The sequence below is a fragment of the Macaca nemestrina genome, chromosome 2, assembly GCF_043159975.1.
Source record: "Macaca nemestrina isolate mMacNem1 chromosome 2, mMacNem.hap1, whole genome shotgun sequence".
Lineage (NCBI taxonomy): Eukaryota > Metazoa > Chordata > Mammalia > Primates > Cercopithecidae > Macaca > Macaca nemestrina.
The window spans coordinates 36,405,772-36,420,311 of record NC_092126.1 but is presented as its reverse complement, the minus strand read 5'-3'; the positions used below and the strand labels follow the sequence as shown (position 1 = coordinate 36,420,311).

Here is a 14,540-nt window from a genome sequence, read left to right as displayed (position 1 = left end):
GGCTATGTGTAACAAGGTCCATATCAGGTCTGGACTGCAAAGTAGACCCAGAGTCCTATTTTCTTGAATACTAGACAGTTGAGAGAGGTGTGGAATGTTGTGTCCAGATACGTCTTACCTGCAGTTCTGCATTTGAGTATGAGTTGAGGCTGTGTTAGGAGTCAGGAAAAGAAAGGAGCCAACTGAAGTTATTTATAAAGCAAAATCAACAGAACTTGGAGACACTGGATATAGTATGAGGGAAAATGGCAAACTGAAATTTCACCCCTCTATTATGGCTTATGTGACTGGGTAGATGACCATGTCTTCAGCTGATATGGAATATACTATAACAACAGTTGGTTTAGGGAAGCAAGAGAGAGAAGAACAGGATGATCACCTCAATTTTTGATTTGTTGGGTTTCTGACTGCTGCAAGACTCGAGTATAGACCCACAGGTAGGTAGTAGGACGTGTAAGTGCAGGGATACTGCTGCAGGCTGGGGTCGCAGCTATAGATATAGATACCCAGGAGTCATGAGCATCGCTGAAGGAGGGCCTGCAAAGTGAGAGGAGCACTGACTGGATCAAGAGAAAACCTCAGAAAGATTTCCCCAAGGTTTCCAGGCTAGTAGGATGAGCCCACAGTGAAGACTACAAATGAACAGAGAGAGGTGGGAATCAAAGTGGAGACCCGCCATGTCAAAGAAACTGAGGAAAAGAGTTCCAAGGAAGAGGGAGTGGTCAACTCTATCAACTGCAGGAAATGGGCTCAGGAATGGAAGACCTGAATTGGTTTAACAGTTGCCAGGTAGATGGTGACTTTTGCCAGGGTACCTTCAGGTAAGTTGGTGAAGCAGAAGACAAAATTCTATGTGTTCAGCCAATAAGAAGAAGTGAGACAGAAGAGTGAGCCTCCACCTTACAGGGAGCTGGGCTGAGAAGGGCAGGAGACAGGGCAGTAACTGCTATGGCATCAGGCTCAGGGAAGACTTTTCAGCAAAAAAGGTGTCAGTGTTTCACTTTTTTCAACTACTTAGAATCAGGACCTCAGCTATGCCTGGTGGAATTCATTTAAAATACCAAAATAAAGGTAAGTCTTCTGTAGTCTTTCTGTACTCACTTGAGCACTTGATCTCTGTAACTTACTCTGCATCCTCCTTCCTGCCCCTTCCCTGGCAAGACACACACACCAATATACATTTGATTTTATTTTAATGATCACGCAGACCCTATTAGAAAAGATTTCCCCTTGAACTGTACCCAGGAGGTGTGGCCATGGCACACACAAAGCCATAGGGAAAGACCAGACAAATCTTGAGCTGAGAAGGAAGGGCTCAGTTGCATAGATATATAGGCAGAACGCATAAAGAAATCCTTCTGTTGAAAATATTTAGGAAAGAATGGAGTTTTTGAAACATAAAATCAATAATAATTTTTATTTTTTGTTCAGCACACATGGCAACATAGAGCTGTGAAGACAGACGTGGTTAGCACAAACCACTCGGGCCACTGAAACCAGGGCAAACTCATGGATCATCTGTGCTCCCATCTTCACCTTGGTGGCAGCCCCACCTCTCAGATTTTAAGCTCTATGGAAAGTGCAGGCTTCCAGGAGTGCTGTGGAGCAGAGCAGAGAGGTAGGATTTTCAAAATCTTCCTATATTTATTTCTGAACTGTCAAGTGAAGGAACAATTTCAGCATAGTACAAAGGGCACAGACTTGCTGCCTCCTCTTCTGTGAATTGGGCCGTTCTCCCAGTGCTCTTTTCTACTTGCCTGCACAGCTCCTGTGCCTATCCTGAGGAGTGCCCCACGCCAAAGCTGTAACATGATTTTCCTGCCCTACAGGGTTCCCCACCTTGTTTCCTATGGGTGAGGCTCACACATCTGAGTTTGTGAGGCCGGGAGTCGCCCAGGAAGACTGTCCTCCCTGACCTCTTTAAGCAGGTGAGGAACTGACATAGCAAAAAGCACCTGCAATGTGCCAGTTTCTGTGCTGTGGGCTAAGGATGGAGGAAAGAACAGCAGAGCCAGACTGTCTCCTTTTGTGGAGGATATAGGTTAGGTAAATATCAACTTGATTCTCACAATAGCAAATGTAGACAAGCACATTGCTGCTTCCATCAGAATTACATGGGGGCAACTTTTAAAATGTGGATGCCTGACCTAGCACAGACTTTCTAAATCAGTATCTCAAGGCTCTGAGAATCAGCATTTTAATAAGGATCAAGACTCCCTTATCTGCATACTCCTGTGGAAAGACTAACTGCGCTATACCACCATGTGTTATTTCCCAACTTCCAAACTCTTTCAGGTGACTCAGTTACACCCAACATAGTTATACTGCAAAGGTGTGTTTTATTCTATTTCAGTTCTCAGAAACTGGTGTTGCAAGTGAGTAGTATGCGTGGCAACTTTATGGTTACCAGAACCTATGATCGTTGAGGCCCTCTAGAGCAGCACTGTCTGAAAGAGCTTTCTGTGATGATGCAGACATTCTCTTTGCTGACCAGGATGGAGCCACATGTGGCTGTTGAGCACTTGCAATGTGGCTGGGTGGGATTGAAGAAATACATCTTTTATTTAGTTTAATTTTAATTAACTTAAATTTAAATAGTCACATCTTGCTGGTGGCTACCATACTGGACAAGGCAACTCTAATCAAAAGTTTACTGCAGAGCAATGACATGTACACATAAACCTGGTCCTTTTCATAGAAATAAGATGGAATTCTCTATGCCCAGGAAGTTCACTACCTTAGAGCTCTGAGCCTGTGTCCCCTTTACTATCTGCCCATACAGCCTAGCCTGTCATACATGCTAGGCTTAGATTGCTCACTCACCATTTCATTTTGTCCATGTTGTCCTGTCCCGAGGGCCACAGTCTGCCCCTCCTGTACCCACCACCCCGGCACTCACCACCGTGTTTGGTTGCCACTTCCCCATGCTGTTCTTCTTACTTACGTGAGGTGGAGCATTTTCTCAGGTTAGTGACAGCCTTGACATATTCTTCTCCTAAGTATTTTTCATATGTGTTTCTGTCATGAAGTTTGGCCAAACATACTGTGTCATCTCTGAACAGAAGGTCCTTGGTTTTGGACTCAAACAAACAAAAGTTGCTCGAGCAGTCAGTTACACTACTTCCAAACATGCGCTGTCAAGTGAACAGAAAGTCCATGAGGACCTGTGGTCTTTAGCAGCTGAGAACACATGGATGAGAAGAGTCTGAAAGCTCTGAACCAGCCCTGGGGATAAATGGAAGCTACAGAGTACGCCTTGGGAATTTTCCACCTCTCTTATCTGCCATTTACCCACTTAGGGACCCATGCTCCATGCTTTCATGATGCCCCCAAAATCATCTATAGGGTCCCTGGTCCCATCTTCCTCTGAGAAGTCCCTCCCACCCACCACCCATGCTTGCCTAATCTGACCTCTCTTCCCCACTTCATTGCCATGCGTTGGGGACTGCTTGTAGAAAATGAGAGGACAATAACATGTCCCTTCAGACGTTATTGTCAAAGAAGATGTTAAATGTGAACCCTCCCAGAGGACTGGCAGAGGTAGTTGTTAAAAGTTCACGTTTGACTGCATTTTGAATCCTTTCTTGGGCAAGCCACTCAACTTCTCCATATCTCCAAAGGTTGTAAGTGAAATGATGACTGCAAAATGTTTAACCTTCCATATAGCATCTAGGAAATGTATGTTAAATGCTCATTATTGTCATGTACCTTAAAAGGACTTCTAAATATACACTATCTTATTTAAAAAACAAAACAAGGCCGGGCGCGGTGGCTCAAGCCTGTAATCCCAGCACTTTGGGAGGCCGAGACGGGCGGATCACGAGGTCGGGAGATCAAGACCATCCTGGCTAACACGGTGAAACCCCGTCTCTACTAAAAAAATACAAAAAACTAGCCGGGCGAGGTGGCGGGCGCCTGTAGTCCCAGCTACTCGGGAGGCTGAGGCAGGAGAATGGCCTGAACCCGGGAGGCGGAGCTTGCAGTGAGCTGAGATCCGGCCACTGCACTCCAGCCTGGGCGACAGAACGAGACTCCGTCTCAAAAAACAAAACAAAACAGGCCGGGCGCGGTGGCTCAAGCCTGTAATCCCAGCACTTTGGGAGGCCGAGACGGGCGGATCACGAGGTCAGGAGATCGAGACCATCCTGGCTAACACGGTGAAACCCCGTCTCTACGAAAAAAATACAAAAAATTAGCCGGGCGCGGTGGCAGGCGCCTGTAGTCCCAACTACTCGGGAGGCTGAGGCAGGAGAATGGCATGAACCCGGGAGGAGGAGCTTGCAGTGAGCTGAGATCCGGCCACTGCACTCCAGCCTGGGCGGCAGAGCGAGACTCCGTCTCAAAACAAAACAAAACAAAACAAAAAAACGTAATGGTGAATCAACAGCAGGCAGCTACGCCCAAAAGGAAGGTGATGCGTGTGTGTGGAGGGGCCTTTAGGATTAGAATACTCAGGCAGCCCCTCTCTTCAACAAGGCTGGCCCTGAGTGGTTGTTCCCCCAGAGGACAAGCTCTCTGAGGGCAGGGGTCCTGTGTTTTTTTTCAGACTATTGAGAACAGTGCTCAGTCTGCCTAGGCAAGAGGAACAGAAATCTACTCTTCATGACTCGTATCAACAAACGCTGGGAAAAAGGAGCTGTCGTCTTCGTTTTTGGGAAGGATGGGAGTAGGGAAATGAGAGTACCACTGAACAAGGTTGGGGGAGCAGAAAGGCAGATTCCTGGTCCCAAGGGCACATGGATCAGATAGGGACTAATCACCAGTGACCAGGAGCTAGAAGCAGAGCTGGGCCTGAGAGGTCTAGTTCCATAATTACACAGTAACATGTTTTGAGCATGTCCTATAGGAAATGGCATTTTCCTATGCCGTTTGGGTGCATGTCTTCACTTAATACTCATGTTAACTAGAAGTAGGTAAAAGTATTATTATTACAATTTTATATATGAGGAAGCCGAGCCATAGAGAGGTTATGTAATATACCCAAGATGGCACAGCTAGGAAGCTGTGGAGCTGAGATTTGAACCCTGATACTCTTGTCCACAATGCATGGCATGAAATGCACAATGCATGAAATTCTAGTTTTCAAAAAGAAAGTGCTGGAGTCATGGCTGCACTTTGTTGTAAACTCCCCCCAAATAGCCTATAGCCATCTAGGAAGAAAAGGTGGGAGGCCCTGGCTGGTCCATACCTGCTGGTCAAGTAACAGCGTTTGGACACAATCTGCCTTATCTTTCCGTGCAACCACAGCATGATTCGGGGCTCTGGCCAGGTGGCAGTTTGCAAACTCCTGCACAGATTTCCTGGAACCATCAAGGCACAGCAACTTATAGTCTTCTTTGTTCAGATTCTTAGCCCATGCATCGGGGTTTTTTCCTAGGGAGAGAAAGAAGATGGTTCAGCTGACGGCTTTGGTCAAGGTGCCCCACTGGGGAGATGGGACTGACTCAGTGGTGTGTAGCGAACCTGGACCTTCTGGCCAGCAGAAGTGCCCACACTGGGGTTACAGTTATGTGGACAGGAAGAGACACCCATGTGGTCTACCAGGGGATACCAGACTCACAGTGACCAGGAATGATTATTGACCATCCCCTTCCAACCTTCCCTACCCAGCCAGGTGAGAATGAACTACATTCTGCAGATGCTGTTCAAAAAGATCTTCAGTTCCACTAAATTCCAATTCCATCTGTACCTCTTGCTCCAGCAGAGGAAGCATGTGACGCCCTAAGCCAGGTTGATCAATTTATGTGCTGTAACACATGGCATCTCCAAACAAAAGAACTTTTCCGCAGAGGACACCTTTGGAATCTGCACCAGAATTTAAAATCTGACTCCCTTGTTCTAGTTCTAAATGAGAATGTGCACACGCCTGTGTGATACAGGTCTATATCCCATCTCGGCCCCTTTGCCTCTTCTTTACTGTGTTGTCTCTGAAAAAAAAATCTCACCCATTCTTAGGGTTTCAGCTCCTTCCTCCTGAGGCACTTCGCAAATATGTTTTGCTAATTTTTATTTCTCTCCCATAATTCAGGATTGCAACCTTTCTAAAAGTCAATTTTTCATTTAATTTTCTTTCTTTAACCAAATACTAATACATGAGATCACACTCATAAATTTTTGAATATCACTCTATATTAACTAAAAGTCTCCTTTCCTATACTCTCCAAGTCTCACTCAGTTTTATAGTGCTAGTCCTTAATATCACATTTGTGAGTTTCCATCCATAACTCATTATATGTATTGTTTTACATGTGTATATGGATGTCACATATTTCTAATTTTGTTTAGTGTTAGATCTTGACAAATGTAAAACTCCGTAGCTTTTTTTCAACTGTTTACATACCTTATAGATTCTTCTTGTCAGTACATATAAATCAAGCTCATTCTTCTTAACTACTGTATTATATTTCATAGTGTGGCTATAATAGTATCTTTAAACCATTCCTCTTTTAATAGGCATTTGAGGTGTTTACAATTTTTTGCCACTACAGTAGTGTTAAAATGAGTGTTACTGGCATATAATTGTGCTTACGTAGAAGTGGAATAGTTAGTTCAAAGGGTATATGCATTTTTATTTTATTTTATGTTATTTTATTTATCTATGATAGTATGTTCTCAGCCCTCTCCAAGGCACAATCTTTTTGGAGGGAAAAATAACACACATACCAAAACCAAAAATTCAGGGCAGGGATAATAATATTTTATATTTTGTGAAACACTCTAGATGCTGTGTGAGCTCAAACCAGGGCTTTGAGAACAAATGAATTAAGAAGCTGGCTGGAGGAGGCAAGATTTCAGTTGTCTCTTATAGCATGTGTGGATGAGAGGAGGAGAAAGGAATGCCTCTCTGTGGGAGGAAAGGAGAGTGCAGGCTAGACTGGGGGCAGGTGTGTGCCTGGTGTTTCTAATGGAGAGAGGAGATCTGCCTCTGGAACCATCTCAGGCAGTAGGGTCTGTGAGGCACTCAGGCAAGAGAAAAGTGGGTTTGTAAAGACTTATGAATGGAAATTGATGTTAATGAATGAGCCAGAACCTGAAGGTAGAAAATTAAGAAAAATCAGATGGGAGGTGATTCAATCTGGCTAGGAGGGCATCTAGAAGGGCATGTTAAACATGTGCTTTTTCCATAAAAATAATACACGCTTATTGATGGAAATTTGTAAAATGCCACGTAAGTATTGGGAAGAAATTTTGAAGCATTTGTAATTTCATAGTCTACGCCTTCAAAATTGGTACATTTCTAACATTCTTTTTCCTACACGCACCTATAATATGCACACACACACACACACACACACACACACACACACACAAATTGAGATAAAAGAGCCCATGTGGGCTGGGCGCAGTGGCTCACGCCTGTAATCCCACCACTTTGAGAGGCCGATGCGGGCGGATCATGAGGTCAAGAGATCAAGACCATCCTGGCCAACAAGGTGAAACCCCATCTCTACTAAAAGTACAAAAATTAGCTGGTCGTGGTGGTGCACGCCTGTAGTCCCAGCTACTTGGGAGGTTGAGGCAGGAGAGTCACATGAATCTGGGATGCAGAGGTTGCAGTGAGCTGAGATCGCACCACTGTACTCCAGCCTGGTGACAAAGTGAGACTCCATCAAAAAAAAAAAAAAAAAAGCCCATGTGTTTTTGTGTCTTCCTTCTTGTATATACCATAGCACTTAAGACAGACTTTGGAGGAGGGAGAGAGGGGGCAAGAGTTGAAAAACTACCTATTGGGTGCTATGCTCACTACCTGGGTGACAGGTTCAGTCATACTGCAAACCTCAGCATCATGCAGTACACCATGTAACAAACCTGCATATGTACCCTCAATCTAAAATATAAGTTGTAAAAGCAATAAATTAATAACAGAAGAAGGTAAGAAGGTGCAAAATATAGGTATGATGAATCAGACATGATGTGACCTATATTTACTAATATTTATCAGGAATGTGATATTAAATCAGGGGTATTAGACCAGTAGTTCCCAAATTTACAATACATCAAAATTACTTTGACTCTTAAAAATCATATTGTCTACCTTAAATGCACACAATAAAATTTAGTTTAAAAAAAGGCACACTTTGAAGAAATAAGATATTGACTGACAGACTTAATCTAGGCCTGATGGGCAGGGAGTATAGCAGGATTCTCTATAGGGATAGAGGCAGGGAGAAGAAAAGGGAACGTTGACAGAAAGATGAGGACAGTTGAGTTGTATATGAACTGTATATATACAACTACAATATATGAGGACATCCATATACATGCGTAAAAAAGTACAATTGCAATGCCAATGTCCTCTCTACATAAAAGTGACACCTTAGGAAATAGACTGGAATGGAATTGAGATTGGAGGTCAGGCCTCCTATCTTAATTCTATTCAGGAGATAAGAATGTTTGAGTCATTGCAAAGAGTAGAGAGTCAAAGCTTAGAGAAGGGAGCTCTACTCAGAAGTGTACCAAAAGAAATCAAGGGTGGCAAAGAGCCAAGCTTAGGGTAACACTCCCTTAAAGGAAAACGCAACAATATGAGGGAAGAAAGGAAATAGTCAACCCAATATTTCTTCAAACAAATTCTTAGCAACTACTGTGTACTATGTGCTACACTAGGTGCTGGGAATAAAAGAGGAAGAAAAAGAGCTCGAAGAGTTTCTGTAGCCAAAGTGTACTGCAGAGTGTGGTGAATTCAGTAATAATGGCAACATGAACAGAGGTGTCTTCTTGTAGGATAGGGTATGCTACCTGGGAAGGCTTCCTGGAGGGACTGGTGCCAAGCTGGTTCATTCTGAATGAGTTGCCCAGGAAAGGTGAGGAGTTGGGGGAATGAACATGAAAGAAAGCAGGGAAGTATTCACAACCTGAATTCCAGTGGGCTCTGCTAGCACTTAGTGATACTGAGGGGTCAGGTGTGGAGTGCTTATTCTGGTCAATGTTTGTTTTGCTTTGTTTTGTTTGTTTTTAATGTCATGGCTGTCCAACTTTCACCCACAAGTTAACACCCATTGATGATTCTTGCTTGAATCAGTTATCAATGTATTGATTGCCAAGTGATAGTTTTCTAACTCTGTCATTCCTTCCACATTCATTAGTTTTCCCTTCTTCATTTGTTTAATCAGTATTGCCTCATGCATTCTTATTTCTTTCAATGAGCTATTATCCCTTACTGCTATCATTATTTATTTTAATGCTCAAAATTCTCAGACTTAGCAACAGGAGATCCATACAATTGGCTCTTGTATGCTTTGAGTGTCCCATCACTGTCTGAGCACATCAGTGTGTTGTTCTAGGCTCAGCATGTATTTTTCCTGCCCCAGCCCTGAAGTCAGCTATTTTTCCAAGGAGTTCTGGTTCCTCTTAGCAAAGAAGCGTACTTACAAGCCAGTATCTTGGTACTTACTCCTGCTGGTGTGCCATTGCCTCTAGGCCTTCTCAATGGACACAACCCGGAAATACAGAAAATAGCTATAAAAGGCATTACTGGGATAACTGACAACATTTAAATGGGGACTGTAGATGTGACGAGTATTATATCCACATAAAGTAAAATATCCTGATCTTGGTAATCATACTGTGGGTATGCAAGAGATTGTCTTATTCTTAGGAAATGGGCACTGAAGTATTTAGGGGAAAGGAGCACAAGGCTTGCAGCTGTGGGAGTGAGTGTTGGGGAGGATTTAGGGCCATTGGGGGCCCCATGATCCTGATCATTCTGTGCACCCAGGTGAACATGTCTCTCTTCACCAAGCAGACAGATTGAGAATCAGAGCTTTGAAGTCTGGCAGTGTACGTAATACTTCCACAGAGGCATCCCTGAATACAAGTGAATACCAGTGACTAGGATCTAGTGATCCAGGGAGACAGAGGAGCAGGTGCACGTACCCCCAGTGTTCTGTGGGACAGTCTGGTGTTTCACAAAGGTCACATCTCCCTTCTCAACCAGACACCTGCAGAGGTCCAGAGAGTGGGAGAGAAAAAGGAGGCGGTCAGAGTGACTTATCTGTCATTCAAGCGGCTACCTTATAGATTCAGGACAGCATCTGAAAACAGCAATTATAACTTCCATTCTAACAGTAAGCAATGTAAGGAATAAAGAGAACAAAAACAAAACACTTTGAATTGATTATACTTATACAATCTCAGTTCCACATACTAAATCTTAATTTTTTTGTACAGTTTCTCTGAGAGATGACATCATTTCCCTGACATCAACAAGGATAGTAGGGAACTGATTTTCAGTGGGGTGATGCCTCCCCCAGCATATGAATGAAAAACTCAGTTCCTTCAGGTTCTTGTACAAGGCAAATGTCTAGGCAACATTTGTGAGAGACTGAAACTCCATCACAAATTGCAATTTGTGCTGTCCTTCATTCCTTTGAAAAAGAATTTTAACATTTATGGAGCATTTGCTATGTTGTGGGGTTTTTTGTTTTTGTTTTTGAAAGATGCAGAGAATATGGCAAAACCTGGCATCAAGGCACCCGACTCTACTAACTCCCAGATCACATATCTCTGGGTGTGGTATTGGGGGCTGTAACACAGCTCTGAGCTACAAATCCCCAAGAAGTTTCCGAAAAGAAAGAATCACAAAATAAACTCTGGTTAGTAGGGTTCTAATTTTAATTTTGACTGTCTTCCAGTCCTTTGAAAAGGCATACCACACAGATGATCAACTAGTGTGTACTTCAAAGTCTACACAAGGCCCTCCTCGATGAGCCGGGTGGGTCGGACCTTTGGACAATGGACCCAACCCTGCTCTCCATGTACTTTAATCCCCTTGCTTTGAGGAAAAGAACCTGCCTCTTGCTGCATGGGTTCAAGAGTTTTGGGGGTGGCTATAGCTGAGGAGACAGGGCGCCTATTGTGCCACATATCGATTTAGTTTTATTTTCTATGGAGTTTGGAGTCTTTTTATCAGTCTGGTGTGTTTTACCTCATAGCTAAGTTTTATAAGACATGTTTAGAAAAAGAAGCCTTTATACGCGTTTATTTTAAGCATGTTTATACATACATGTTATTTGAGCCTTTCTCATGACCTATAATTCTCAAACATATGTTACCACCAGAAAAAGACAAGGTATAAAAATGCAAAGGGGAACTCTATTTTAAGTCCCCCAAACTCTTCAGTCTTTGTGAAAACAACACGCTCTACTTTGTGAAATTAGAAACTTGGGGAATGTGAATTGTACTTAATGTAACTTACAAAGTGGCTCTAACTGGAAAATAGGAATGACCTTTGTTTTTTACATCACTACTGGGAAGCTCAGTTATAATACCATCATCATTGTGCAGTTTGTGGATTCATGAACCGCCAGATAACAGAAGGCCTAAAGCAGAATGGGTAGTTAGAAAGTAATAAGGTAGGGCCAGACGTGGCCCACGCCTGTGAGTGCCAGCACTTTGGGAGGCCAAGACGGGAGGATTGCTTGAGCTCATGAGTTTAAGACCAGCCTAGGCCACATGGCAAAACCCTGTCTCTACAAAAAAAAAAAAAAAAAGATTAGCTGGGTGTGGTGGTGCATGCCTATAATCCCAGCTACTAGGGAGACTGAGGTGGGAGGATCGCTTGAGCTCAGCAGGTTGAGGCTGCAGTGAACCGTGAGTGTGCCACTACTACACTCCAGCCTGGGCAACAGAGAGAGAACCTGTCTCCAAAAAAAAAAAAAAAGAAAAAAAAATAGCAAGGCACACAGGTGTCTCTATGAAAATGAATGATAGGCACTCCATAAAGTACAACTGTAGTTAGAAATTTAGGAATCATGTACTATTCTGTATTTCCAGATGAGTATTGTTCTAGATTATCCAGAGGAGCATGGAAAAACTCTCCTCAGTGTTTATTCAACTACAGTAGGGTGTCATTGCCAAGGCACTAGTGACACTTGGGGCTGGATAATTCTTTGTTGTACCGTGCTATCCTGCGCATTGTTGGATGTTTAGCAGCTTCTATGTGTTAGATGCTAGTAGCACTTCCTCCCCCACCCCAACATTGTCACAATAAAAAAAATCTGCAAACATTGCCAAATGTCCCTTGGGGGTCAAATCATTACCAGTTGAAAGCTGCTAAACTGTACCAAACACAAGTCTCTGCTGTCTTTGACAGCCATGTCAGCATCCTGGGGGAATCTGGCTGCCCTGCCCCATGTGGCTCTATACCTGATTGTGAAATCTACTCTCTTAATACATACAGCACTAACGGAATAGGAACCTAAGAATCTTACCTTCGTTCCTAAAAGAAATCTGGCCAAGGCTTGTATATTATTCTGTTTGTGTCAGGGTTAAAAGACTCACCTGAAAGCCCCTGTGTAGCCGTAGTATCCCTCTTTGTTGTTGGGTTCACACAGGTTTGGGCTTGGGCCCATACACAGCTTACAGAGACTGGAGTTCTTCTCAGACCCAGGGGCACAACCTTCACTGAAAAATTCATCTGCGCAGAAGGACAAGAGAAAGTCAGCCTGAGTCAATGCAAGCAGCTTTTATCTAAGACATAACAGGGCTGCATGGCCCAGAATAAGTAGAACATATTCATTAATTCTGTGACCAGCCACCAGCAACCCAGGGCTTGCCAGGCTATATGCTTTAAAGGGGAACCTATTGAGATTGGGAAAAGGAGTTAATGACCATTACAATTTAGGGCAGAGGGGATTTATTCGAGCACAATAATGATGTCATCACTACGCTAAAGAAAGAAGAAATGAAAAATGTCATGAAAGGGAACAGAAAAAGGATGAAGACGGAAGGTCTTGCTTCCTGAGCATGTGCCACCTGTTTTCAGATGTTCCCATTCCCTGCCATTCATTAGAAGAGTGTTTGCTACATCTCCAACCTCAGGAAAGGGATGGGGAACTTTCTTTGCAGCTCAGCTGCTCTCCTGTGGCCATAAAAGTGCTAGGAGGTTCAGGAGAGCAGAGGTAGTGCCTTTGTCAGTGGGGATCCTGAGTTTTCTGAATGTCACCCTGGCTGTGCTTTGCTTCATGTCTAAGTGGCGTCACAAAGCACCCTGGTACAGAGACATACTCTCATCACCACTTCCCCGACCCCACAGGGTTTTCTGGGTTAATAACTGATTTAGAGGCCTTTGTTTTTTTAAAGAGTTGCCCAAATTTGGAGGTGGCAGGGACAAAGTACTTAGGAAGCTAATGTAAATCAGAACCACTGGAAAACATCTGTCTGTGGGAGAACTTACACTTAAAAGTTTAAGCGGGGTAGAAATGAGCTCATACTTGGTGATATTCAGAGGACATAGAAAATAAGGTGATTTCTACTGCTTAGAAGGGTCCTAGGAGCTGGGCAGGGACTTGGTGAGATTGCCAACACCATAAAGAGACCCAGGATCACCCACACTCACACACCGTACAACACCTTGTGGCAGGGATTGCTACCTGTCTACCCATTATCTGTTTCTCCTTGTACTTTGTAACAAAAATCTGGTTTTATCTGGGGTAGGGACATTCCCAAATGAAATATTACATTTCTTTTTTACAGCGAGGTATGGTTATGTACCTAAGTTCTGGGCAATGAGAAGTTTGCTGAAATAACTGGTTAGACTTCCTAGAGAGCTCCTTTAAAAAGGTGGCATAAACTTCCATTTCTGTAACCCCTTGGTGATTGGGGCTGCCTGGATCATGGATGCGATGGCAACCATGGGGTGACCTTGAAGATGGAAGTCTCATGCTCAGAATGGAGGAGCAGAAAGTGTGAAGGAGCCTGGGTTTCTCATGACCATACCAGCCATGCACTGCTCACCTCTGGTCTTTCCCATGGGAGATAAATGTATATTCACTCATGCCATTATGTGCAACTGAAATGAACCATCCCAACTCAGCAACCCAGTTCCAGCCCTCCCAGCCCTGGTTGCAATGTCCTTGAGGACAGCAAATTCTACTGTTCTTTGACCAAATTCTACTTCTCTAGAACCAGAGCCCACGGCATCTTATGCCACACTCCTCTTCCCTAAAGCAGGACCCTGCTTTCTGGCACAGCCCTCACCAGCCCTCCTTCCCAATATTCACTCACCAAATCTGCAATGGTTGATCTTACTGTAGAGCAGGCCCATGGGGATGTTCCAGCCAGCAGTTCTGCCAACTGCCGTATGGCAGGACTTCTTGCCTTTCAGATTGTCCCAGGTGAGGTCAGAAGATGATTTCACCACTGCTACAGCAAAATATCCTGCAAGAAAGACACCAGAAAAGGATGTATTAACACCGCTGGGGCTTCCAGAGTGTCTGCTTCCAATCAATTTCCCTAGGGAAGCAAAGATATCCTCAATCAGTCATTGTATCTTGAAAGGATCTTCCTGGTAACTGACTGAGGGGAAGTACAAGGAACTTTGTCAGGAGGAGATCAATTTGAACTTTAAAAACAAAATATTGTGAAAACATCATCATCAGAGCAATGGCTGGGTATTTAACCCTTCCCTAAATGCATAAAGTCACTGAAGTTATAAACCAGCCATTCACTCTCCAATGTGTCCTATCAGAGGAATGGATACTGAAACAGCTAATGTAACCACAAACTTTCATAAATTAACGTGTGTTGAGATATAGTAG

The 14,540-nt window shown here is 43.6% G+C and overlaps 1 protein-coding gene across 1 annotated transcript in view; it reads right to left on the bottom strand.

Moving 5' to 3' along the window:
- Positions 1-1,398: 1,398 nt before the first annotated feature.
- The window catches only part of LOC105469880 (serotransferrin), a 32,403-nt gene continuing 19,261 nt past the window's right edge, over positions 1,399-14,540 (bottom strand). Inside the window, exons 12-17 of the mRNA XM_011721456.2 lie at positions 14,008-14,160; positions 12,283-12,418; positions 9,877-9,941; positions 5,189-5,373; positions 2,945-3,134; positions 1,399-1,598 (exon numbers count right to left, since the gene is read on the bottom strand). Of these exons, the coding sequence (XP_011719758.2) occupies positions 1,564-1,598; positions 2,945-3,134; positions 5,189-5,373; positions 9,877-9,941; positions 12,283-12,418; positions 14,008-14,160 (764 nt within the window). The 3' untranslated portion in view covers positions 1,399-1,563. The remainder of the gene's footprint in view (positions 1,599-2,944; positions 3,135-5,188; positions 5,374-9,876; positions 9,942-12,282; positions 12,419-14,007; positions 14,161-14,540) is intronic.